The sequence below is a fragment of the Egretta garzetta genome, unplaced genomic scaffold, assembly GCF_000687185.1.
Source record: "Egretta garzetta isolate BGI_Z169 unplaced genomic scaffold, ASM68718v1 scaffold51, whole genome shotgun sequence".
Lineage (NCBI taxonomy): Eukaryota > Metazoa > Chordata > Aves > Pelecaniformes > Ardeidae > Egretta > Egretta garzetta.
Genome location: NW_009258549.1, coordinates 26,528 through 51,478, shown reverse-complemented (window position 1 = coordinate 51,478; position 24,951 = coordinate 26,528). Strand labels below are relative to the sequence as shown.

The following is a 24,951-nucleotide window of genomic DNA, read 5'->3' as shown; positions in this document are numbered from 1 at the left end:
GTGAGCAGCGGTAAGGTCACGCCTAGGCCAGGGGCAATGGAACACTGTCTGGCTCCAGAGAGCTGGTGCTCAGCGAGACACGGTGCAAAGGTGGGCACCAGCTGGGTGTGGGGCACTGCCCCGTTAACACTCGTGTTAGTGCCACGTGTCTGTATCGCCGCACCGCCACAGCTCTCCTGCCATCAGGACTCAAGCTGACCTCCCTGTTGGTGCTGTATCCACCCCACGGACATGCTACCTGGACTGCCACTGCCCTGGGCATCTCTGCATGCCATTGTACGCTGTGGGCATGATCTGAAGCCTGTGGGGTTAAAACGGCTTAAATTTTGAGTTCTCCAACTGATTTCAGTAGTGCTGATTTCCCCTATTGCGCCTTTTCTCTCCTTTTACAGCTGGGAAAAGGAATTTCATTTTCTGTCTTTCCATGGTAGGTAATCGCTTCTGGCTCCCTGCTCTGGCTTAGGAAGCACGTTGGGGTTTTTCACTGCTTGACACTTTGCTCTAACCCAGCCAGGTCTCTTCGGCCAAGAAGTTCAGGTGTTCAGGCATTTACACGGCCCTTATCTGGGACTGCATGACAAACAGCTAACCTGGGAGTCCCAAAAGGGCTCTCATGCCGCTAGGTAGGAGTACAAGGGAACAAAACCCTGAAACTTCCATGACATTATTCTGACTTCTCCTATGCAGTCTGCTCAAGCTCCGCTTTAATCCCATAAATAAATCCAAGTGCTGGAAATCTGCAGTGCTGATGTGATAGCAGCCAGCTGGCCTCAATTATAAATTGCAGCAAAGATTTCTGTGGAGTATTTCTGGTGCTTCTTGTTATCGTATTTGTAATAAAGCAAGTTGCTAAATGCAGTTTTGAAAGATAAAGCCAAATCCTATTCCAGCTGCCTCTGTGGCCCAAGCAGTCACGTGCTGGTTTGTAATTACTTTAAACTGTGAGGAACCGTAGCCAGATCTGTTATCAACAGATCAATCAATCAGTCATACATTCCTGAGTCACAAAAGTTTTGAGATGTCACAGAAGTAGAGCAAGCAGCCAGCTGAACTGCAGCATGAGCTCTTTAACAGCCTAGGTGATAACACACGCAGTCCTATAAAGCCGTGGCACTGCCTCGTCTGAGACCCCTTATTTAGGGGTCTTACAAGGGCTAGAAATTCAGGAGCTTCTTTCAAAACTGCGAGTGAAACAGAGAACCAGTGACCTTTTCCTATAAAGCCCAGAAAGTCGATGTGGGTATGCTTAGTTAAAAATCCACCGCTGCATGGGAGAGGGATGATTTCAGTCCAGACTAGTACCATCCTCTGGCTGCCAGCAGGGTTGGTACAGGCATCCCTGTACCCATCAGAATTTATTCACCCTGGCTACTTGTACCCCAAAGAAGAGTCACTCCCAGCTTATGGTTAGCAGTACTTTGGTATAAGTCAAGCCCCAGACAGCAGTGTCATAGGGATAGCCTAACTAATGTAGGCAACGATAACACATCATGGTGGCAGACCACAATCTGTACACTGATGCTTATCAGCTGTTTAAGTAGCTCTGGTTTTAGTATTTACTGTCCTGTATTCTTTTTGGCTGCCATAATTTGGTGACTGTCAACAGGAAAAGTCCCTGAATAACTATCAAGAATTTGCTCAAATTTCTCAAAGTTCTATATAGTTGGAGTCATTAGGCTGATCATAGCTGGCAGTGACAGCACAGAGTATTTGGAAGAGGATGACTTAACATCCATGCAAGGTTGTGGACATGTGGCTACCCTGAAGGCTCAGTCAACTCCAGTTGGCTTGGTTTGGCTTTCGCAAATGGGCACAACGGCACTGGATGTTTTACATCCAGTGAGAAAGGGGCAAAAGAAGTCTCTGTATGTCAGGGAGCAGCTTAAGGTTTTATTCAGAAAATGTGACAGACATGTGCTTGAAATTGAACTGAAGTGTGACTCCAGTGGGATTTCTCCCATGGTTAAAGGCAGATACACGCCCAAGAATTCTCCCAAGTGAGGAACCAAACTGCACTCTTTTGCACTGCTGACACGTAATCCTGAGGTCTGGACACGTAATCCTGAGGTAATAAACCAAAAGTTGCTCCCAGATTTTGGTAATACCAGGTTTGCATTTCTTTGAAAAAGCCTCTCAAAGCGTCTAACCAGGTATTTTTACTTCTGATACTTTTTTTTGCTTGATGATCATAATTTTTCTACTCTTTCTTCTCTGACAGTCAGCTTCATACTGGCAAAAGTTACCGTAATGGGTGACCAGCAGAGAAGGAGGCTGAGTGTCTCTCGCAGGACTGCGGACAGCCTGGGCACTCCGTGGGAGGCACTGCTGGCTCTTACAGGAGTGCTCATGTCTTGCCCAATGGCCACATGCCCTTGGGTGAATGGTACACAGATTGCTTAGCATTGCTCCCACTGCAATTAAGATAAATGTCTCTTACCTCCATAATTTCATTATTTTTAATCAGGAGTGACTCTGCACCTCCATAATAAAGATACTGCATAACCAGCTGCAATAAAACAAAGGGAGTGTTTATAAAAAGTGATCCAAGACATCAGGGAACAGGGGGTGATGTAAAGATTGCAGGCAATACCTGAGGCTCTCCAACACCACCAGGGATTTGTAGATAAAACTGGCCCGAACCTCCTGATTTCAAGATATATTTGGTTTTTCTCTCTCTCTCTGCACAGTTCAATAATTCCTTCTCACAGGTAGTCTAATGCCTCAACCCTCACCAGCCACATTGTCCAGACTTTCTGGCAAGCTCCAAACAGTTTGCAGGAAGCTGATTAATTCATTCTGAATTTTCAATGTATTTCCCAGTACGCTAAGTCCATCATTGGTTCAGGAAAATATAGCATATATAAGGGTTATTCCCTTGTTCCCTCCCTGGCTATGGCACCCCCACCTTCACCCAGCTGTGTGTGGGCATGCATGGATGATGAGGAAAGAGGGGGGGAGGCTTTGCGGTGGCTTGGGGGAGGCTTTGCGCTGTAATGCGAGCCAGCTAGGATCCCTCTGCAGTGAGCTTCCAGCAAGCCTAGAGTTACTGTAGGCAGCTGGGAATTATCTGCAGCAGTAACAGTTGATACATGGAACTGTCTGAGCTCTGACTCCAATAAAGGGAAGCATACGCATGTATACGCTACATATACAGAAAGCGAGCTCTGTATTTTCAGGGCAAAAAATTCATCAAACAATACTGCTGAGGTAGGGAATGAACTGTGTCTCTTCCAAGCCTGTCCATTAAATACAGGAAGAGCCAACAAGAGAAGAAAGAATCAAGTGCTTTACCTTGATGTGCGCCGCTTTGTCCGCATACGCCTTGTAAGTGAAATGCATGCTATTGTGTCTGGTCGGGCACGACATTTGCAATCAATAGTGCTCTGCAGCTCAGTGTAGAAAGGGAGATGAAGCCTGTGTTTGTGAAACCACTACTCTGAGCTACGTGTTTATCAACTATGTACCAATTTGGACAGGGCATGTACGGCGTTCCTATTACATGTTCCATTCAAATGCCGTGCAAGAACTGACTTTACCTGAAAGATGGGGTACTTCACATAGTTGATCTCAATGCAAGTACTATCAGATGAGGGCTTGCTAGACAGCAGTGCTTTAAACCTAAATAAAAAGGAGCAAGATTGAAATAGCAGCCCAATTATCTCTGTGAAAAAGTACAGCGAAGTGGAAGGACAGCATCAGCTCTTGCAAAAACAGTACACTGAAATGAATGCATTTGTCATCGAAGAGCATCAAGATTCAGACACTGACATAAAATAAAGTTCAAACCAAAAGGAAGAAGCCTCTCTTTTAGGAGATTTCAATTTGAAATTTTGGAAAAATACATCTAATATCACAACAGAATAAAATGTATATAAGAAAATTCAGATACTGTAATGATGCCTATCATAAAACCAAAATTTTTATTTTTTTTTTCTTGGAGGCAACATGATCCTTTAGGAAGACCTGCAACATTTAAAAACTGCACACCTTCTTTTTTGAAGGAGATAAATTTTGGCCTATGTCCATTATGCTGCTTTAAAAAAACTGCTTTCCAACACAACAGTAAAGCAAGTACACTAAGACTTTTAATGCTTCTATGCAGGCTCAATACATCTGTGTAAAAAGAGGCAGGAGAGAAAATTGGATAGGTTGCCGTTCTCTGATAATCAAAACCTGAATTTCAGACACAAGTTTCAGGAAAAAAAAACATTTCCAGTTAATAATTGCAGATTTATGTGAGCCATATACATATGTAGCAACCCCCAGTATCAATACAAGCTGGGGGAAGAAAGGATCGAGAGCAGCCCTGCCGAGAGGGACTTGGGGGTGCTGGTGGATGAAAAGCTAGACATGAGCCGGCAATGTGCGCTGGCAGCCCAGAAGGCCAACCGTACTCTGGGCTGCATCAGGAGGAGTGTGGCTAGCAGGTCGAGGGAGGTGATTCTGCCCCTCTACTCAGCTCTGGTGAGACCTCACCTGGAGTACTGCGTCCAGCTCTGGAGCCCTCAGCACAAGAAGGACATGGAACTGTTGGAACGGGTCCAGAGGAGGGCTACAAAAATGATCCGAGGGCTGGAGCACCTCTCCTATGAGGACAGGCTGAGAGAGTTGGGCTTGTTCAGCCTGGAGAAAAGGAGGCTACGGGGAGACCTGATTGCGGCCTTCCAGTACCTAAAGGGGGCCTATAGGAAAGATGGGGAACGTCTTTTTCATAGGGCCAGCTGTGTTAGGACAAGGGGAAATGGTTTTAAACTAGAACAGGGTAGGTTCAGGCTAGAGGTAAGGAAGAAATTTTTTACAATGAGGGTGGTAAAACACTGGAACAGGTTGCCCAGAGAGGTAGTGGAGGCCCCATCCCTGGAAACATTCAAGGCCAGGTTGGATGGGGCTCTGAGCAACCTGATCTAGTTAGCAGTGTCCCTGCTTACTGCAGGGGGGTTGGTCTAGATGACCACTAGTGGTCCCTTCCAACCCTAAACATTCTATGATTCTATGATTCTATTTCTCAAAACTAGATATTCCCATTTGATCAGAAGGTGAAAATGGGAAATGTGCTGTCAGAAACATCTGCCCTTGTACTTCTTTTCGGTAATTCATCTGACCTTCTAGCGGTAGTGCAAAGCTTGGCTTATCTATCAAGACCAGCATTTGCTGGATGGTAACCTTTTCCATATTACAATTGCATCTTGCTAATTAAAATATGGATAACGATTGATTTGCTTTTACTGGTGTCAAACTCTACTACGAAAACAATTTCGTAGGTTTAAAGCTGGACCTTGGAACGTGTTGGTACCTCTACCAATATGCTCTAAACCAAAGCACTCCTTCCTTAATTGAAGGCAGGGTCAGGCACTGCAGTTGCTTTATGCACTTCTCTTTACTCCGTGCTGTGGGCTGGCAGCACGTCTGGCATCGATTCCCACGTTGCCCAAACTACCCAAACTCAGTGGCTTGTCCTTGCCACATCTTGAAATAAGCCCTTATGGAGGGTCAGCTAAATTTGTTTAAAAGCACACCTTTAATTATAAAGCTGCGTACAAATAAGGTTTGTGAGCAACTTTAAGGTTGGTTTGAGCTGGGTAACCCACGTCCAACCTTCTGAGCACAGGGAACAGACTACAAGTGCTGCCTTTGGATACAAGAGGGTATGTTTCATAGTTACTTAATTTTATTTTAAAAATGTCAAATGCTGTCAATGAACTGTGTGACAGTAGCTTGTTTTTACTGGAAACTGCCTACGCTGACGCGAGGCAGGATTTAGCCACTCACAGGATACATGATTATTTAAGAATCAAAATATTAAGACTCCTCTATGATTAAGAGCTGGATACAGAAATGAACTCCATGCAAATGTGCCTCAGTGGAATGAAGCGAGATGCATGGCCAGAAGTATGGATCATTTACTGGGTGGGAATCTAGTGCTGGGAGCGCTTGTTAAATGTCCTGCAGATCAACCAGAAACAAGCTGTTGAGATGTTCTGCTTAGGAAAAACTAAGATTGGGCCATTAGCCCTCAAAGAATCTCAATAGAGAGTGTGGGGTGGGTGGAGGGGAGATGAGCGGAAAGGGAAGCAAGACCAGAAAATTAAATTCTATTTTTGTTAAAAAGCAGAAATGTGTCTATATTTTACCTTGGCGATGCAGTAAATAGCAACACTCTATGTGCATAAAATGGTCTTCCTTCCACCAGAAATGTAACATCTGACATCTCTTTGTTGTTAAGAAAATGGGGATCTAGAATCACAAAAAGAAGAAAAAAAAAGCCAATAACTTCAGTTTGGGAGAGGTCATGAACGCACAGAATATTTTCCTGTTTTGATAAAGGAAGAGAATAGCGTAAAAGGATATTGCTTTTAATGAGTAAAGCTCATAAAGCTATTTTGGACAGCCTGAGACAAGCCTCCCAGACAGCCACGTGTTGTTCAGATGAAGGGAATTCAAAGCTTTGAAGTCCGCGAGGACCTTTTGCTGAGACGACAGCCAGCCCTCCCTGCCGTGCGGAGCTGGCACGGCCTCCCAGCTCTGCTCCGCAAAGCAAACTGCAGCTGAGCAGAGAGGGCCCTGCGCTCATTTACACCCCGTTACGCCCTTCTCCCTGTGTGGGGAAGTCTTCGTGCCACGGGGAAGAAGGTCCTGGAAAATCGCTGGGGTCTTCTCTCAGTCACATTAAAACAACCCGGGCTCCGTCAGCAGGGCTGGGAGGGCTGTGCTGCCACGGCATCACCCACAGCCAGCCACAGCGGTTTGAGATGCGGAAGGATGTTTGGCTCCGGGCCCCAGGCTTGGATCCCAGCCAAATTAGCAACACAGGCAAATCTTTGCAGATTTATGCACCTGATGACCCTCCTGATTTCAGCAGGTGATTTGGGTCAGGCTAAGGTTGGGGCTTTTCCTCTTTCTAGTTTTTCAAATTCAGATTTTTCTCTGACTCGTGCCCCCCCAGGCACCCAGCCAGCGACGCGGACTTCCCACAGCTCTCCTTGAAAGACCAACAAGTATCTTCAATTCACACTTACCTAGGCGAGAGGTCTGCTTGCGCTTAATTTCAACGAGCTTTGGAATAGGGTAGGGTCCGTAGCAATGAGTGAAGATGACAGAGAGCTGCTGGCTGATCACTTCATTCTAAGCAAAAGAAAACAAATATATGCAATGTAAGCTTAGTATGCAAGGGGAGATGAGTATGCAAAGGAGATGTTACGTTGTTCTCAAGAGTTGCCTGTTTTGAAGCTGAAGAATGTGATTGCTGAAGCTTTATTAAAAAATCAGAGCTTAGTATTATCAGTATTTGCTAGAAACTGCAACACTCATTTACTTCATTGCTCTGTCCCCTGTAGCAATCAGTTAAAATGAAAGTCCTCTCCTTAGACCAGAGGTCTTCTTTCCTCAACAAACTCCATAGCCCCTGTCCCCTCCATAGAAACAAAGCTCCTTTACAGTAGTGATTTCATTTCTTTTGCAAATTTACTGTACTGGAAAATGACTTTTTGTTGCTCTTTAGGAAACAGTCATTGGTCGTGGTTTAGGAACTCAGAGCTACCAAACAGATCCAGCTGCAAAGCCTGCGTGCGTTTCCTAAGCACAGCAGCCTCACAAGCAGACCCTCCCCCTTGCAGAGTGACAGAAGCAGCACAGCCTGTTCCCAAATCTCCTCATTCCATCCCAAATGTTTCATTAATGTGCCCTTACATCACTGGCACTGGCCTGGGCACCTCTGTCCTGAGGGAGCCACCAGACCTTCACAGAACCAGGTCTGGTCCCTGGCCTTACCTGTTTCTGCCCAGACTCCCGGGGCAAGGCACCCGCAGGACGCTTTCCTAAGCAACCTAAGTATTTGTACACCTAAACCGCAAGGATAGTGAAATGGATTTAGTGCTTAACGACCTAAGTCACAGCCAAAAGCAGGATTTAAAAGCTTTGGTACATTCTATCCCACTCTTTGCTGGTAACTGGAGCAGGTCTAGCCAAGATCAGTGGTGCCACGCGGCTAATTCACGACGATGCCTTTTAACTACCCTGTTGGTTGGCGACTCCCTTCCACACCAGAAAACTGTGAAAAGGCGAGGCACTTAGATATGAGAGTGTCCAAAGCCAAGGAAATAAAAACGTAAGGGAGAAAAATAACCTTAATATAAAAATTTGAGGAGTGTAGATGTTATACTAAAAATATCTCCAGGCTTACAGAGCAGCAACTGAAGCTTTCCTTTCTCCGAGTGCATTTCAGCTCAGTTCTAACAGCAGCGCTCCTTAAATCCCATGAGGGAGAAGGAGGAGTGGCAGAGATACTGTAATGACTCCCTTACTGCATCTAATCAAATGGGGTGGGAAAGGGTAGAGCCGTGCCCTCACAGGCACAGGCTGATGTCAAAGGAAATTACGCGCGCTCGCCTGCAGGCAGGAGTTGGCTCCTGTTACTACGTCAGACGTAGCATTGAAAGAAACGCTAAGATAAGAGAAATACTGATACTAAGAGACACCATTTAGCACGGCACAGGGAACAGCCCTCGGAGAGGGGCTCACCGCTGTGGCTCTGAGACACAGAAGCTGTCCTGCACTGAGAGCATCTCTCTGTTCAGCATCTTCCAGCCGCAGCTCTGCAACAAAGCGCTTCACAAAGGGAGTGAATCACAGGGCGAAGAGAAAAGGAAGATTTAAGGCCAGATTTAAAGAAGGAAGTGACTCAGCCACTGGGAGGGCTGGGGGGGAGAGCTCTAGACAGAGAGGGCAGAAAGAGCAATTGCTTCTCTGCTCGGAAGGGCTGTGCTGAAGCGCCGCGGCCGACTGAGTCAGCCAGGGAGGAGCGCGTCCGGGGGGATGCTGATTACCAGCAGGGCAGCTCCCAGTTGGATCCGGCAGATGCTAAGAAGTCAGTAAATACAATGGAGGATGGGGATAATTCGGCAGTTCAGAGCGGAGGGAAGCTTCTGGAGAAGAAAGGCATAATTGGAAGAGCAATGCTCACCTTTACCTGCAGTGAATAAAAGCAGAGTAACTGCGCTAAAGCAGACAGCTACTGGCAGCTCCCTCTCGAATCTGCCAGGGCACACAGGCCCTGTCTATGCCGCTGTGGTTTTAGTGGGTCCATGAACTCACCAGTCCCAGTCACTGCTGTACCTGGGCAATAGCTTTGTAAAAACACATATATACGTCAATAAAGGCAACGCACCTCCTCCTTCCAGGGGTGCCCATGGTAATGCACCGATGGAAAGTCTGGGTACTGACCTCCCAGCACATCGTTAGGAGCCAGAGGTCTCACTCACTGGTCCAAGCCATGGCACCGTGTACCAGGATGTCCAGGTGCACTGAGACCAGGGAATAACAGGCCAACCCCAGCCATCCAAGTGAGAGAAGGGGATCCCTGCTCATAACTCCAACTGGCACGATGAACGGGTCACGCACGCAGGCAACCCCACAGGAGCCTGCCTACACAGGCGAGGTCCTGCCAGCTCCCTGGGTCACCAACGGGGCACGAACCCTGTGGTGTGCAGACACAAGCCCATTGTAAAGCCATCTTGCCACTGACTGCCTGCAAGCCCATGAAAAACCTGGTGTAAACTAACCTCAAGATGCGATACGTTCACATGAGAGATGCTTAAAAAACCTAAGACATGGAACAGAGATGGGACAAAGAGAAAAGAGACCTTAGGATCGGTGCATCAAAGAAAGCAGGGCCATCAAGCAGACAGTGGCTCGATGCACTGCAGAGCTTCAGAGCTTCAACACAGGACACTGCTCTAATTTGGCAGAGAAGAGGTTGGAGACCTTTGGCTTCTGTCAATAACATTAAATACTTACAACGCATGCCACTTGAAAGACCAAAAAGTCTGCTCGGCTAGAAAGCTGAAGCATGTGCTCATTTAGTCACTGCTAACGAGCAGCAGCAAGTTTTCTCCTGGAGACGCAGGGAGGGGAGCGGTGAGCCATCACAGCAGAGCCAGCTCGCTTCCCACACCACCCTGCGCGCAGCCAAGCTCACAGGGCTGTGGCCCTGGATCTGCTCCCTGCACAGCCTCTGCTGGCTTTCCCAATAAACCAGGCAGAAAGAGGCAGCAAAGAGGAGACAGAAAACGGACACGTTTTTCTGCAATTGGATGGCAAAGGGAAAAAAATGGCTTTTTAAGCCAAATCCTGCTCTTAGAGCAGGCTGAGCTGGGCTGCCTGTGAAGTAACTGGCCACAACTGCAAGAGTCCATGACCTGGGGCACCAGCATTGCTCTTGGCAGAGGAGGACATGTCCAGCCTATTCAACCTTCCCCTTGGCAAAGTGCCTGCACCAGGAAGCTCAGAAGCCACCCTGGTTACCACGTCCATCCCATTTAAGCACCAAGCTGGGTAATGCTTCTCCATTTATCCTACCACCCTACCAGCTGACTGTGAAAGAACAGCTGTAAGAGCTTGCTGCATCAGTTGTGGGGTGGTGATATTAACACTGGAGGAGCAAACTGAAGTTTGTTTTCTTGCTACAGCTTGATGTTGGAAAACATTGTGCCAGGATGTGCAAGGTTGAGATCTGGAGCAAGGCCAGCTTCCTTCCAGACATGGGTGTTCATTCGCAGTCAAAGGGAGATGATGTGCGCCTCCTACTGTGGCAGGGGGAAAGAAGCTTGGCATAGGATATAATAAAAATATTTACCTAGCCATGGGGCAGTTTACGGACAGGCAAGAGGGAACAGGGAACAACAATGAATCTTCTGAGGGAGACGGTGCTTCCAGCAGAGAGTTGGTCGGTGAACAAGCAACTTTGCTTTGTAGATACAAGCAGTCTCCTGACTTAAAAGCATTCTTCAGCAGAGATCTAAAGGAATTCCCCACTCCTGGTGAACGCACTCGGACTGCAAGGGGAATTCATAAATTCTTCTGAAGCAAAGCTGAAGGTTTTCAAGTTGCTGGAGCAGAGATGACTAGTTGATTGATCTGAAAAGAGGTGAAGAGCTGGGTGGGGAGTGCAAGGGTATTTTTTCCTGAATGTCCATCTGATGAAGGTCTGTGGCAGGACTCAGGAAAGGCTCCTTCACACTTCGGCGCATACCCTGGGAGAGCTTGCTCCATTCCAGCTTACCCAGTTCAACCCAGCCTAGCCTTTCTGGGATGTGGTCCTACAAGGTACTGGACACACCTGGGAAATACATAGCCAGTTCTCTCCAGTACCTGTGGAAGATACAGGTCATCTTGGAGGCTATGCTCCAAACTCTCAAGGGGGAAACTCGGATCAGATTCAGCAGTTAGGCTAAGGTTTTGCTCTTCTCTGAGCACACTTTGCTTCAGCTGCCTCTTCTTCACAGGCTCCCCCGTTCCCCCACCACATCTCTCTGGATTGCTCATTTCTCCTTACTGGCCTATAGATATCCCACCACCTCCATGTGGCTGCCCTCTACAGTGGTAACAAGTTAGGTTGCTTTTCTTTGCCTCTAAAATCCCAAGCAGTACTTTGGGTTTTCCTTCTATTGATGTCACCCTCACCAGCTCAGCCCCATTGATGCCGTTTTAACCTCAGTGTGCCAGGCTCTCAAATTCCTCTACCACAAAGCCCCAAAACCGAAAGCTCACCACTTCAGGCAGAAACGTAACACACTTACTCTTCTGGGCTCGGCATCTGCCTGTTAATACACATCTCCCCAGCAAGCAGAGAAACCATGCTGCTCAAGGAACAGGGAAAGGTATCTCTCGTCTCCCTGGTCCTGAGGATGCCGGGGACACCCAGCTCTCTGCTAAATGCAGGGTAGCAGAAGCACTGTTCATAGTCACCCATTTCATGCACAGTCTCCACCAGCTGTTCCAGCGGTGACCCCAAGGATACCCCAAGCCCACTGAGGACTCATCCATGAACTTCTTTCCACGACACGCTGGAACACCCTTGAATTTAACGGTTGGACGTGATGATCTTAAAGGTCTTTTCCAACCTAGACAATTCTATGATTCTATGAATTATTCCTCTGTTTATGCTCCCCTCTTCCCAGAAAGAGGTGATAAAGAATGAGTGAAGCAACGCAGAGGGCTTTCCACGGACCCCCAGCCTTCAGCACTCCAACTCTATGAAACTTTCTTTGCCATCTCTCTCTGAACCTTTTCCATCCTTGCCCAGGTGTTTCCGCTATGGTCCTCTTGCATAATTCACTTCTGCCAGCTGCCTCAAAACTGATTAAATGCCACTTTAGAGGGTCACTCCTAGATGATTAAACAGCATACACATAATTAATATTAGTCAACAGTTGCAAAGGTAGGGAAGCCCCAGAGGTTGGAGATACAGTTAGAGGCAGTGAACTGAGTAACAAAATGGGTTTTGTTAGTGCCGGGCTCAAGTCCTTCCACTGCAAAACAAACGGAAAAGAATTAATCACAGGTAAGGCACAAATGGACCCTTCAGTTAGCTTCTGGGAAAGCTGCCAAGCCTCCCTTTCAAAAGGCTCTTTATATCACAGCTGTGCATTGTATGTAAAAAGCTCAGATCCCCGGGCACAGTCTAATCCCTGGGTGAGAGCCTAGAAAAGGGCAGGTGTCACATCCATGTCATTTATTTATTGTAAATGAAGAAACGTCTCCTGCCTCTGGCAGGGAAACATTTTAGAAAGCAGACAGAGGGTAGGGGGCGGTGGGGGGAGAAATCAAACCTGTGTTAGTACGAAGCTGAATCTGCATTATGAAAACACAAGATGGGGTTAACAGCCTGTTATTAACATGCCACTCGGTACCTGGCGTTCGCATCTCACATGGAGAATGCACGACGTACATGTGTGGATAACTCGCGTCCTGGTTACTCTGAACTGTTTAGACACAGAAGTACTACAGGTGACAATGGGAACCATTAGGGATCGCTGCAATTACTTGAGAACAGTGAAACCTGCCTTAAGAAATCAGTCGAAGTCCCAGACAAAAGATCAATCACTGAGCGCAGGCTGGGCCCTAGCTGACACACGGAAGGGCATTAGCCACTCCACGAAACCCGTAAGTGGGCACTTTAGCATCCTAGAATGTCTTCAGGGTTATTTTTAGTGCAGGTTTTGGTGTGTCTGCTTCCTCTTCAGAAAGTCCACGTTTTTCTTCAGTTAAACTATTTCAGTCGCCAGCCAAAATTATTCCATTTTCAGGTGTTAATTTCTTCAAGAATGGTAAAATATCATGTGGAGAACAAATATTCTAATGAAACCTGTCATTATAGTAAAACCTCAATTTTCTGTTGAAAAGCAGTTTAAACAAGGGAGTAAAATTTCACCCAGCATAGAGGGGTCTTTCCTGATCCGCAGGAAAAACCTGCACAGCACTCTCCCATGGGAGAGTTCTTTCCCCTAGGAGCTGAGCACGACCCAGTGCCTGCCCATGTGCCGTACAGGGTGCACCTCTCCCCTCTAATCTAAGCCCTTCCTGCAGAACAGGGTAGTCTGGCTTCATATAGCAAAACTCAGCTTCATTCAAGCCCATCTTAAATATTCATTTCAGCCCATAGTGAAGCAAGGGACAAAAAGGGGAATTTTCTAGCACCTTCATCGTCACTTTCTAGGTCACGTGCAGACCTAGGGAGAAAGCTGATGTTTGCTGACCATCGTGCCTGGACTCTGTAGAACAGACGTATGAGCTGAGTCTGTTGACATTCTCTGAGGAACCTCTCCCGACATTTGTTTTAGAGGAATTAAATCCAGAAAGACCACAGCAATAAAAAAACAGGATGCGCATCTCAAGCTTCAGCTTCTGAACGTTTTGCTGCAACAGAGCAGGCAGGTGGTTCAGCTTTTCCTGCTGCTTTCTGTTTGTTGGAGACGTGAAAATTTTTTTCAGTAGTTACTACATCTGTGACAGAGGATACACACTCCTATTTCTGAAGAGATTTATTTAAAAAAACCCCTAAGCTTTACTTTCTAAGAGTTTTTGGATTGTAAGTGGCTAAGTCACTGCTGAAAGAGTACTCCAGCTTTTAAATTATATAGGCCAGGTTTCTCAAGATACCCGCAAGCCTGAATCCTTTTGGAATTTTAAAAACTGGTTACTGTTTTGAAATTTTAGTTGTTCTCAATAACTGTCAACACCAGACTGATGGCTGCTATTCAAACAGCTCAGCCTTCCAAAAGAGTCTGTGCACCCCTGCAGCTTTCTTCAGCTGCCTATAGGCAGCAATGCAATTTGTAAAGTTGGTGAAACTCTGCAGGAATTTTAAATTCCGAGGAAACAACTTTGCAAAGTCATTTCCTCTATCTTTCAACAAGCCTGGCTGCACAGTGTGATCAACACCTCAGTAATGGGATAAAATTTAAATAAACTACCCTGTTACCGGTGGAAAGGATGAAGAGAAAGCTGCAGAATGCAACTTAGGAAGGGCAATGAAGGACCACTCCCACGACTTTTCAAGCTGATTTTGTCTTGGACAATACACTATCAGGAATGCTTGTAGTCCTTAGCCAAGTTTTCCTGGAGTGAAGCCCCTGCAGGGCCAGGCAGAGTTTTAGGCGACGCTTCAGCACGTGCACTCAACGCCCATGGGGACTAACGCACACACCTCAGCGACGCGTGCCCACAAAACATCCAAACAGCAAACAGCAAACCGCAGCTTCCCGCCCATACTATGGGGGGGGGGGGGGGAAGGGAGAAAGATTTAAGAGAGATTATTTGGAATTAAAAGATTGTATTTTTTCTCAAAAAAACTAGGCCAAGGACACTCTGATCTAAATTGCTGTACACAGAAGAGGGAGTGGATGAAACTGGCTCATAACCTCGTACTACCGGCAACGGCGCTGGCTTGTCCGCATGGATGGAGCTGGGTGATTTTAATGACAATTCAAGCTCACACTGAGCTTCGGAGTGGAAATCTAAGACCAACCTCCTCCAATGGCCAGATGTGTTTAACTTCCAAGGTTGTGGTTTTGAGTCTCTTTTCAGGTTGTGGAAATGTCAAGATCAAACTGAAAGAGCTCCAGGATTTTTGTAGACAGGGGACAAAGAAGCATCCCACACGTTCAGCACGTTATTCTCAAGAGGACCTCCCTGCAAAAATGGAAGAGCTGATCTGCGAGCCCCAACTCGGGCACTACAAGCCTGCAGATCTGGGTGCAGCCTCCATGCAGCTCTTTTAGAAGCCTCTATCTGGGGTGGGGGGTGGGGGGAGGGCAATCTCTGAGCCGTGGCCAGCCCTCAAGCACACCCACTCTTCAGGCAAATATGGTCCTCCAACATGGGGCAGGAGAGCAATCCAGTTCAGAGCCAAGCTCAGGCAAATCCAGTTCAGAGCCAAGCTCAGGCAAAGCCAATGTCAACCTTGGCTGGAGGCAAGGGAAAGCTTCCAATGAGAAGTTTGGGGGTTTCCCCAGGCCACAAAGAGCACAACACAGATACCGACAGGCAGGAATCTGGCTGCATCTTCCTATCCTTCTTCTGTAACAAGATCTCCAGTGTCATCTTAGCTTTGAGGGACTCAAATCTGCTCTGTGCAGCAGCTGAAGTTTAGCTCAGGGCTACTACTCACTCCCAGAAGTGTCTCTCCAACTTTCATCTCACACAGCCCTGTCCAAACAACTTCTAGCAGGCTATACTTGTGTGCTTGTCTGCCAAAGAGATTCAATCCATCCCAAAACAGCAGCACCTTTCCTCCTCATCTTGTGGCCAAAATCCACCACCACTGAGTCATTGACAGTTTTAGTGTCAGAGCTTTCCCGGTTTGAGTTTTGCTTGCTCTTAGGAAAGTGCCTCAAACCAAGCTCTCCGTCTCCTTTCCACTGATGCTGCTTTCTCCAGAGTACTTTGTCTCTGGTCTTCGGTTTGGTAATGACCCAAACTCACTGCACGACAGCAGGAACCGCGGGGGGAGCGAGCGCAGAGCAATTCTCTGCCTGTTCTTGCAGCTCTGCCTTGCCAGCATGGAAATACTGCCACTTCTCTGCTTGCCATCCAATTCTCAATGGTGCAGCTGATAAAGACATTAAAGGCATGAAAGGAAATGAAAGTGCTCTGTCCCACTGAAAGCCACCAGGAGCTGGGTATCGAACCTTCATTTGTGCTTTTGGAAGCCTTCCTCCAGGGCTTTCATGCAGCAGCGAACAACCGATGTGCAATCTATTCACTGTTCTCCCCCGCTTATTTCACAGCTTGAAGAGAGGCAATAAAACTAGGGACTTCGGCTCAGCCAGTTTTGCCTGATTTGCCAATTTTTGTTGCAGTTTTGTGTTCCAGCATCAGGACTTCTGCTAATTTTATTTTTGTTTCTATTGTCAGCATCCCGGCACATAAATGGGAGCGGAGTGCCACCCTGCTACCCCATAGGACACCAGTGTCAGTGCTGGCTGGTCGCAGAGCTCCCACATAAACCTTCACATCTGGATCCTCTAGGAACAGGCATTTTAAAAAGCATCTAAAGGCAAAGGGATTCCATATATCTGATGGTGTTTTTGTAAGTAACCGTTATTTTTTCTTTAATCTTTTCATTCTTGTAGTATCGAACTTTTTTCACAGCCTGGGAACCTACAAGAATATTTTGTCCGACAGTGCAAAGTAGAAGGCGGGGTCAGAAGATGTGCTTCCTACTCTGAGACTTGCCCTGTGTTTCTGCAGAATTTTTGGAGAATCTTTCCGACCAAATTACAAATTGCTGTCTGGCTTATCCAGGCTGTCACAGCTTCTGAGGCAGAGACTGTCGCTCTACAAGGCACTGAAAATCTGCTGGTTTAATTACCTCAGTTTCCCTGTTTGCAAAGGGAGGACAAGATCTTCCGCATCTCAACTCATTAATATTTGCAAATTATTCTGAGATTACGGGATAGTCAGCACTATTTATAGGAATGCAAAATGCCAATTCTATTAGGTGCAAGTTGCTATGCAATTAAAATATACTGAACATCACAATATGTAGCAAACGGGACATCTTGTTTTACATCAGCCAAAAAATGCTAAGTGGCTCTGTGCTTCCTACTTGCTTACTTTATTCTTTTTGCCCTGAAAAACTCATTAAGAAAAGGTCCTGGGCTAGACTGTGATGTTTAACAAGAGTCGTAATCTCTCTCAAAGTTCCCAGCCCACAGGGAGAAGGATGTCCATGTGAGCAAATCAAACTTCTCTCCCAACAGCTGCACAAGATGCAGAACTTTACAATTTGCTGGTGAAAGAGAGGGATGTGAACCACAGTTATGGCCCTTCTGCACCTCTTAAAGGTGATTTCCATTCTGTGGGTGTATATAAAACACAGTCTCTGCTCTCAGCCCTTCCAGAGAAGGGGAACAGAAGATCCTTTGAATCTCAGCTTTTCTCGGCTGCCTTGTACAGAGTGACCAGGGAGAACTTTTATTGGCTCATTCTCCTGCAAATGAATTTATTTTGATTCCTTCCAAGGGGTTGCATAGAGTCTGTCCTCATTTCTGTCTGGGAGAGCTTTGCGAGAGGCCATTTGGACAAGACCACTGCAATAATTCATGCCATTTGCAGACAATTTGTAAACCCTTCCAATGTCCCAGAATGATTCATTATTTTTCTAAGAATATGAAGCAGTATATGCGCGTGTGTTTCTGAATATGCATGCTCATGAAGAGCGAAGACAGGCAGCTCCCTTAGGCCCAGAGGCAGGAATAAAGATCAGCACAGATTTCTTCTTTGTCGAGGTTTTTTTGTGGTATTTCAGTTGTTTCACCCTCCCCATTTTAGGTTTTAAGTGAACCCAAAGCAGAAGGTAGCAGTCTTATTTGTTTCCGTGTGTCCTACAAGAGACTCTGGAAGACCCAGTCTACTACGTCCCAAAGGTATGTAAATAACTTATTCTAATGATGATCATTGGGTTTAGCTTCAGCCACCCAAGAGAAGAACAATTAAAGCCACCATTCCTCATCCTAGATCACAAAGCCTAAATTTAATCTCTGTTAAGTTTTCAATACAATTAGTCTTATAGCAGCTTTCAAACCAAACAGCACCTTGCTGGTAGTTTCTGGATGAACATACATTAACCCAAGCAAGTGCAGAACAAGGAATCTAGCAATCCTAAGATTTGGAATGATTTCCTAAAAGCTACCTCAAATATTCTCCACAAATACCCATCCAATACAAACTACTCCCAAGGGGAAGGCTTGTGGGAGCAAAAATCAGAACAATTGCCGGAACAAATATTCAGGATTTGCTTGGGACTGTAGCCCAAGTCCTCTTTTGCAGCAGGATACAAGAAATAAATCCATGTAGGCTTTCCCTAGCTGTACTAAGTCTGGAACTTTTTAGTATCAAGTATCAGAACCTCTTCCTTTTTCACATTATTTAAGTTAGTTCTGCAGGTGCTAAAAAATTTGCTCCTTGCCATTACATGTACAGTTGGGTGAGAAATGTTACTTGTTTCCCAGTAAAACAATTAGAAGACCATAGCAAGATGTATTGTGGTGCATGAGAAAAAGAACAGCAATAAAATCCTTTTGATGCTTTTCATTACTAAAATGATTTTCCGGTAACAGTAAAGTTGACTGGGCATTCCTTGGGAGCAACTGACTGTCAGGGGGACCAGTGGAGAAGAGACTGTTGGTTATCGCAAGTTTTAAAAGGAAGTATCCGGCCTTCACTACGTAAGAGATTTTTCTCTCCTTGCCTGCCCCATGATCACTCCCTTTGCTATTATACTTGCATACCCAACGGTACCTCCCTCAAAAGATTTTGTTAGTCTGATTTGTCTGGCTAAGAAAATGCCAGCTGAAAGAATAAATCTGGGGCGGCTGCAAGTACAAACACTCACACAGAAGATTTTAAAAATGACCCTGTTGTGTGCTTGTAGAAGCCAGCCTCCCCACAAGTTTAAGAGTCCAAATCCCACATGAAGGGAGGAGAAAGTCATGTGAGAGGTTCAAGAAATCCAAAGCAAACATGAATATTAGCTTTGTTGTACGGTCCTGTAAAACAAGCTGGGTAAAGTTACTCTTTGAGCTGGTTTGGTTATCAACACCTCTTGCCATCCTGCAGTGATCCTTTTGACTTGAATTTCACCACTGTGCATCGGCTTCTGTTGTCTCTCCAGCTTATTGTTAACATCAGTATTCAGCTGTTCTGGCAGGAGATGTGATTAGTTGTGTGTTTTTAACCCATGATTCCACAGTGAAAAAAAGCCCAAGATACATAATACAAAGAATAATAATCCTATACAGTCTAAACAAGCTTTGGGACAGCTGTGCAAAAACAGTATTGCAAGGTTTGTGTCTTATAGGATGGGAATGAGGCTGATTTCTTTAAAAAGCATAATTTATCCTACCTTGCTGGCTTTCAGTATCTCAAACATCAGAGGCAAGCCTTGTGTGATGAGCTCCTCTGTGTACTCTTCTTCCTGAATGGACTTGAATTCCTTTAGCAAGCACTGGATGAGGGGTCGTCGGTGCTGCTGGAAGGACGTGCGCAAGGACTCCAGCCACGTGTGCAGTGTCCAGGGGACACCTATGGACAGAGGACAGAGCTCATTCCCAGCTCCAGAGAAGGATGTGCCCTTCTGCTTTTTTACCTTTAGTTATGTTAAGACTTCAAGCAAAAGCTGCCAAATAACCCTAGAAATCAAATTCCTATTTATCCCTGATTGAAAAGGCTGGTGGTTATCAGGACATCCCAGACCTAATGCACAGAGGCTTTCCTCCAAATGCTAAGAGAAGACTGTGGTCTCTCTGCTCATCTAGCCTTCAGCTTCTCTGCTGAGACTGCCAATTTGTGGTAATTGCTGTGGTGCTCTGTGATGCAAAAGCCTTTTGGAAACTAGATTTACACTAGCTCATTTGTTTGAATGTGGCCCTGGAGAGACATTAAATGGTAAAAAAACCCAGTTTTGGTCACTACCCACCTGGATTCAAACTGGTGGTCTTCAGATTAGAACTTTTTTTAAGCACTGCCCCATGTCCTCTCCTGATCATTACTGTTTTCCCTAAGCAGCACTGGGCAAGTTAAGCAGATCAGCCTTTTCAAGTACTTTGTCGTGGCAGAACCACTCTCCAGGAACTTAAAGGGAACTCCTCCCATGCACTGAGTGAGAAAGCACACAGAGCTAATGTACTTCTGCAGGCACCAGGCTGGAGGTGACCTAGTTTCTTCTCTTGCAGAACGGAGTGGGAGGAAACGCAAGCCTGGTGTTTGGCTACAAAAGGTTTTTCTTTCCACTTCAGCAAACGTCCAGCGCCTGGAGAGCAGCCCCATCGCTCTCCTCTCCCTCACCACCCAGTGCTTTGCCTGCTCAGCCCACCCAGTGAGCCACTGCTCAGACCACCGCATGCCCCGACCCACGCTGGATGTCTCTGGGGCTGGAGCGGTGCAGCAGGCAGAGGCATGCCAGGCACCCAGGTCTCTCCCTGAATGCAGATGCGTGGGGATGGTAAACACACAGACCAGACCGATTCCCCGCCACGCTACCCAGCCACCCTCCCCATGGGCAGAAGCCATTTCCCAACAGGCTGATATGATGCTCAAGCCCCATGTTGGCACAATTAGCACATGGAGAAACCAGTTCCCCACTCCTGCTCTCCGAAGCTCACAAACCTCAGAAAATAAATATGTTTTAATGGTGGAGTGCTTTATGGTGGAGCACAAGAGGAGCTGCTGGAGGTGGCCTCTGGGAGCCAAACACTGCCCCAGAGCCTTAGCTAACGCTCTGCCAAGCAGCCGTGAAGATGGCTGCTGGGGGACACCATTCCCTCCTGCAGAAAAGTGCCAGTGGCCCCCAAGTGGGGTATGCTGTGAAGCCAAAATGGGCTGGGAACCTGCCAGATCCCCCATCACCTTCTGCTTCCACAGAGGTTGAGGAAGACGCAACTGTGGTTGGTTTAAGCAACAGCCCGCTGAGAGAGACACGTTTCTTGCAGCAGAGGGGGCGCCGGGACTGACCTATGCTCCGTATGTCAATGGTCACATCCACGTAGCCGTGCTCGGCGCTGTGGTACATGGCCTCCTTCAGGGCTTTCAGCTTGGCCTTGCTGTTGCGGCTGGCGCAGAGTGGAGCTGCTGCCGAGTCGGGCAAGTCTGTCCCCTCCGCCAGGATCTCCTCCAGCGACAGAATATCGCTCTTCTCCTTCTCCGGCTGGGCAAGCTTTGTGGCTAGGCTTTCCTTGTGCCCAGGATACTTGCTGTGACGTGGCAGCTTAGGACACTTATCCAGGAAATTACTCCCCTTAATGCCAGGACCAGCTGAAAGCAGACCTGAGGCGGTCACCGCTCCTGCTAGCCCACCTGCACTGCCTGGGCCATGTCTGCAAGACGCTGCTGTTGTGACAGGAACCGCACAGATGTCGCACGAGTGGTGGCATCTCGTGGGAACAGAGACCCATGAGCTAAACGTGACTCAAGACTTCTTCCCACAGTCAGGGAAGGCTGAGGCGCCTCTGGACAAGCGCTCAGGACTTTCGATACAGAGGCCACTCGAGAAGGGAGCTGCCTGGAGCTACTGAAAGCACCACCACTTGATTAACACTCAAAGCAGTCTGGGAAAGCTGGAGCAGCTAGACATTCAACGAGGCCAGTCAGGGCAGGTTCAAACACATCTGGGACTACTCTGCAAAGCCACTGATGTGGCTGGGTCATCAAATAGCAAAGCCCAAACTCAGAGACTTGGTGCCCTCAGGTTCATACCAGCGTAACTTCATGGATCTCAACAGAGTTGCTCTCGGTTTCTGCAACTGTGAGAAGAGAAACTGGGCTGGCTCCCATCCCACCTCCCTTGTACTCCCAATGTTCTCCCTGCACCTGCTCAGACCCCGGCGTGGGGAGGCAGCAGGGAATGGCGTGTCCCAAACAAATTTGGGGCAGAGGGGGAAGGAGGAGGGAGTGTGCATGAGCGGTGTACAGGTAAGAACCTAAGAATCAGGGCCTGTGACACACGCAGCCAGCAGCCAAGCCCAGAAGAGCCCCCAGGTCCTCCTCGGGCATGCATCTCCCACTCACACCAGCCAGCAGCAAGGCTGGAGCAGTGAACATGAGACCCCAATAACCAAACTGTCCTCTCTGTCCCAGGGATCCCTCGCAGGGTCCAGATGGGCAGTGCTGTGTGAACCTGCCCTGACATGCCGTTAGCACGTTGTTAGACTGGCAGCTCATCTCTAAGCAAACAGATGGTAGGTACTGTCTCTAACCTGTATCTATGTTCCTCTGGATGGCTACAATCAGAAAAGTAGGAACGTGAAGATCATAATACTAATCCATTACACTGCAGACAACTCCTGAGCGTTGCAAGATCATGCATGCCAGGTGCTCATCTCATTACTTTTTTTTTTGTTTGTTTTAAATTTGCAGCATACATACAACATTACAGCACACAGGACTTCACAGTAAACACAGATGCAGAAATTCTGTTCAATGACAATTAAGGCTGCAGCAGTACAGACACAATCCACCCCAAACCTGAGAAATAGGTCAACAAGAAATTCAGAAGGAATGTCTCTGGCATTCCTTTCTGCCATCACATCAGCTACCATTTAACAAACATCGCATTGCAACACACCACGAGGAGTCCCCTTCCTTTTTTTTTTTAAATCATCTATCAAAAAGCAGCTTGTACCACCAACTGGTTAAATTCACATGCTAGCAAAAAGCCTTACATCTCTGCTCAGTTGGTGGCATGTTCAATTGTTCATGCAGAACTTTCACCCGTCTGCTGAAACTGGATGCCCAGGCAAAAAATAAGCACTTGAGGGATGCCGCTAGACTTGTTCCCACTCTACCTGTGTCCATGTGCAGCAGCCTGACTGAAAGAGTTCATGTCACCTTGTGGAGTCATGGAAATGCCGTTCCTGTACATTGTTCCTATCATGGGGTCAGCTCCTCGCTCCAACAGCAAACTGACCAGTTCAAAATTTCCTGCAAGTCAAGAGATGCATTTTTACTTCTTTTAAATTTCAGTATTTGCCTACCTAAACCACAGAACCCAACTGAAGTATTTATTATGGTGGGAGGAGAAAGTCCTTACCAGCAGCTGCTGCCAACTGTAAAGGAGTTTCAGAGTAATTTTCCTCTCCATGCTCCAAGGAACCTTCTACCTTTGCTCCAGCATCCAGCAACAGCTAGAAAGAAAATTCACCATTTAGAGCAACTGGGAGTATCACAGCCTTCAGAGTTCATGAACAGTGACGAATGAGAGTCTAATGCTTCTTGTTATCTGCAGATACGATGGAAACAAGTGACATGCAAATTCTGCCCATTGTTTCACAGAGGCAAACTGATCCCTTTTTTCGCTCATTTTATGCTGCCAGACACCAGGAGCACTAGTGTCCAACTTCAGAGCCAAAAAAGTGTAACACAGTGTTTCTGAATGGGAAATGGGGTAAGGTCAGTGTTAGGAAGTAATGCGCTGAACATGGAAGTACTGAAAATTAGCCCAACAAGCATCCTTCCTTCATGGTCTTCTAGAAGCCCAACACCATCCTAAAATGGATCAGATTTCAGTTGCCTCCATCTTTTATATAAAGACATGGCCAAAAGAAAGCCAATTCTTAAGAAGAAATCACAGTTCAAAATCTGTGATCTCCATCAGGGACAATTCCACGTAAATAACAACAACACTGAAAACAAAAGTGGCCAAGGAGAGCAGGATGCAGCCTGCGCTCCAACCCCCTCTTGGCCACTTCTGTCTCGAGGCCTTTCACAGTTTTGGTGCTTCATTAAGTGTGCCACAGACACAGCTGTTTTGAAGAAAGAACCTTCTCGACATTCGAGATACCAAAGCACAGAACCAGCATATCCCACGCGACGCCTCGCTGGGGTGAGGAGAGCGAGTGCGTCTCCCCCTTTGGAGCAGCACAAGGGCTGTTGTCCACCTCTCCCCCACCAAGGCAGCGATTTTGTGTTTGCTAGAACATTATTGTGTAAGAAAGTGTAATGAATGAGTAAACAAACATATAAAACAAGTGGTCAGGAAGGAGCACAAGGAGTTGTCAGACTTTCTTTGGTGCAACTTTGCTTTAAAATTGCCCTATTTAAACCTCATATTGGTTAAGGTTTGAACACTGTATTCATTATATAATAGGTCTCATATATCAGTACACTCTAGAAAAATCAGAAGTAACCAATATGAGTATGACAAGAGGATACTGGTTTGAGATGGATGTAATTAGAACTGAAGAGGAGAAACAAAAGAATGAGATGCAGGTAGGGAAATACAATAATACCTGAACTACAGGAATATGTCCATGCAACACAGCAAATGTCAGAGCTGTCCAATGGCGGGTCTCAGGGTGGACGGATGGGTATTTATGAGCAGTACTGACAACCTACAAACAAATTAAAGTTATTTTTTTTTTAAAGAGCTATACGTAATAAAATTCAACCTGCCTGAAAGCCAGGCATGTGAGGGAATAAGCGAAATAAAAAACCTGGGAAAGGTGCTTTATAAAATGATTGGCTTCATTTTTATCCTGCAAAAATTTTCTCAATATTAAAACTGGTCATGCTGATTTGACAGCTTGAATAGAGTTCATACCAAATGAAGTCTTTTTACCAACTACTGTAGCTCCATCTAAACCACTGGCCACCAGATACTTTTGCACAAGGTCAATAACATCCACAGCTAGTTACAGCAGCACACACTGGGGAAGCAGGGGTGGATCAGGATACTCTGCAGCTAAGGACCACTCCCACTGACTTCTCCAGACCATGTATCCACAGCCCCAGGTCTTGGGATAGCTTCAGGCCCGAAGAAATTCTTTCCACATAAATCAGTATGACTTTTGTCGCTGCCGTCATGAAAGACACATCACAAGCCCTACGCTAGAGTTCGCAGATGTGCTTCCAGGCTCCTCCTCTTCCACAGGAGGAAAAAAAAAAGACAGCTGAGAAGTGATGGGGCAGAGCGGCATTTCAGGGATGTGTTAAGAAAACTCCTTTTTACCGCTGTCTCCTGTCTGAGTTGAGTTAAAAGAGCAGGGTGGTGACAGTTAAAAGAGATGCAAACTATATCCTTAGAAAACAAAATGGTATTTTTCACATTGCTCCTTCCATTTGCTATGCCTTAGTGCCTGGTGCCTCTAATGTAGACATTGGGGAAGATGAATAACGGCT

General features: G+C 46.6%; 1 protein-coding gene across 1 annotated transcript in view; it reads right to left on the bottom strand.

Annotated features, from left to right (window-relative positions):
- BTBD11 (BTB domain containing 11) overlaps positions 1–24,951 on the bottom strand; it is a gene marked incomplete at its 5' end in the record, with an annotated part of 51,057 nt that overhangs the window by 5,533 nt on the left and 20,573 nt on the right. Inside the window, 9 exon segments of the mRNA XM_009647662.2 lie at positions 2,438–2,506; positions 3,537–3,618; positions 6,132–6,234; positions 7,017–7,122; positions 19,184–19,362; positions 20,791–21,005; positions 22,605–22,755; positions 22,865–22,958; positions 24,063–24,164. Of these exon segments, the coding sequence (XP_009645957.1) occupies positions 2,438–2,506; positions 3,537–3,618; positions 6,132–6,234; positions 7,017–7,122; positions 19,184–19,362; positions 20,791–21,005; positions 22,605–22,755; positions 22,865–22,958; positions 24,063–24,164 (1,101 nt within the window).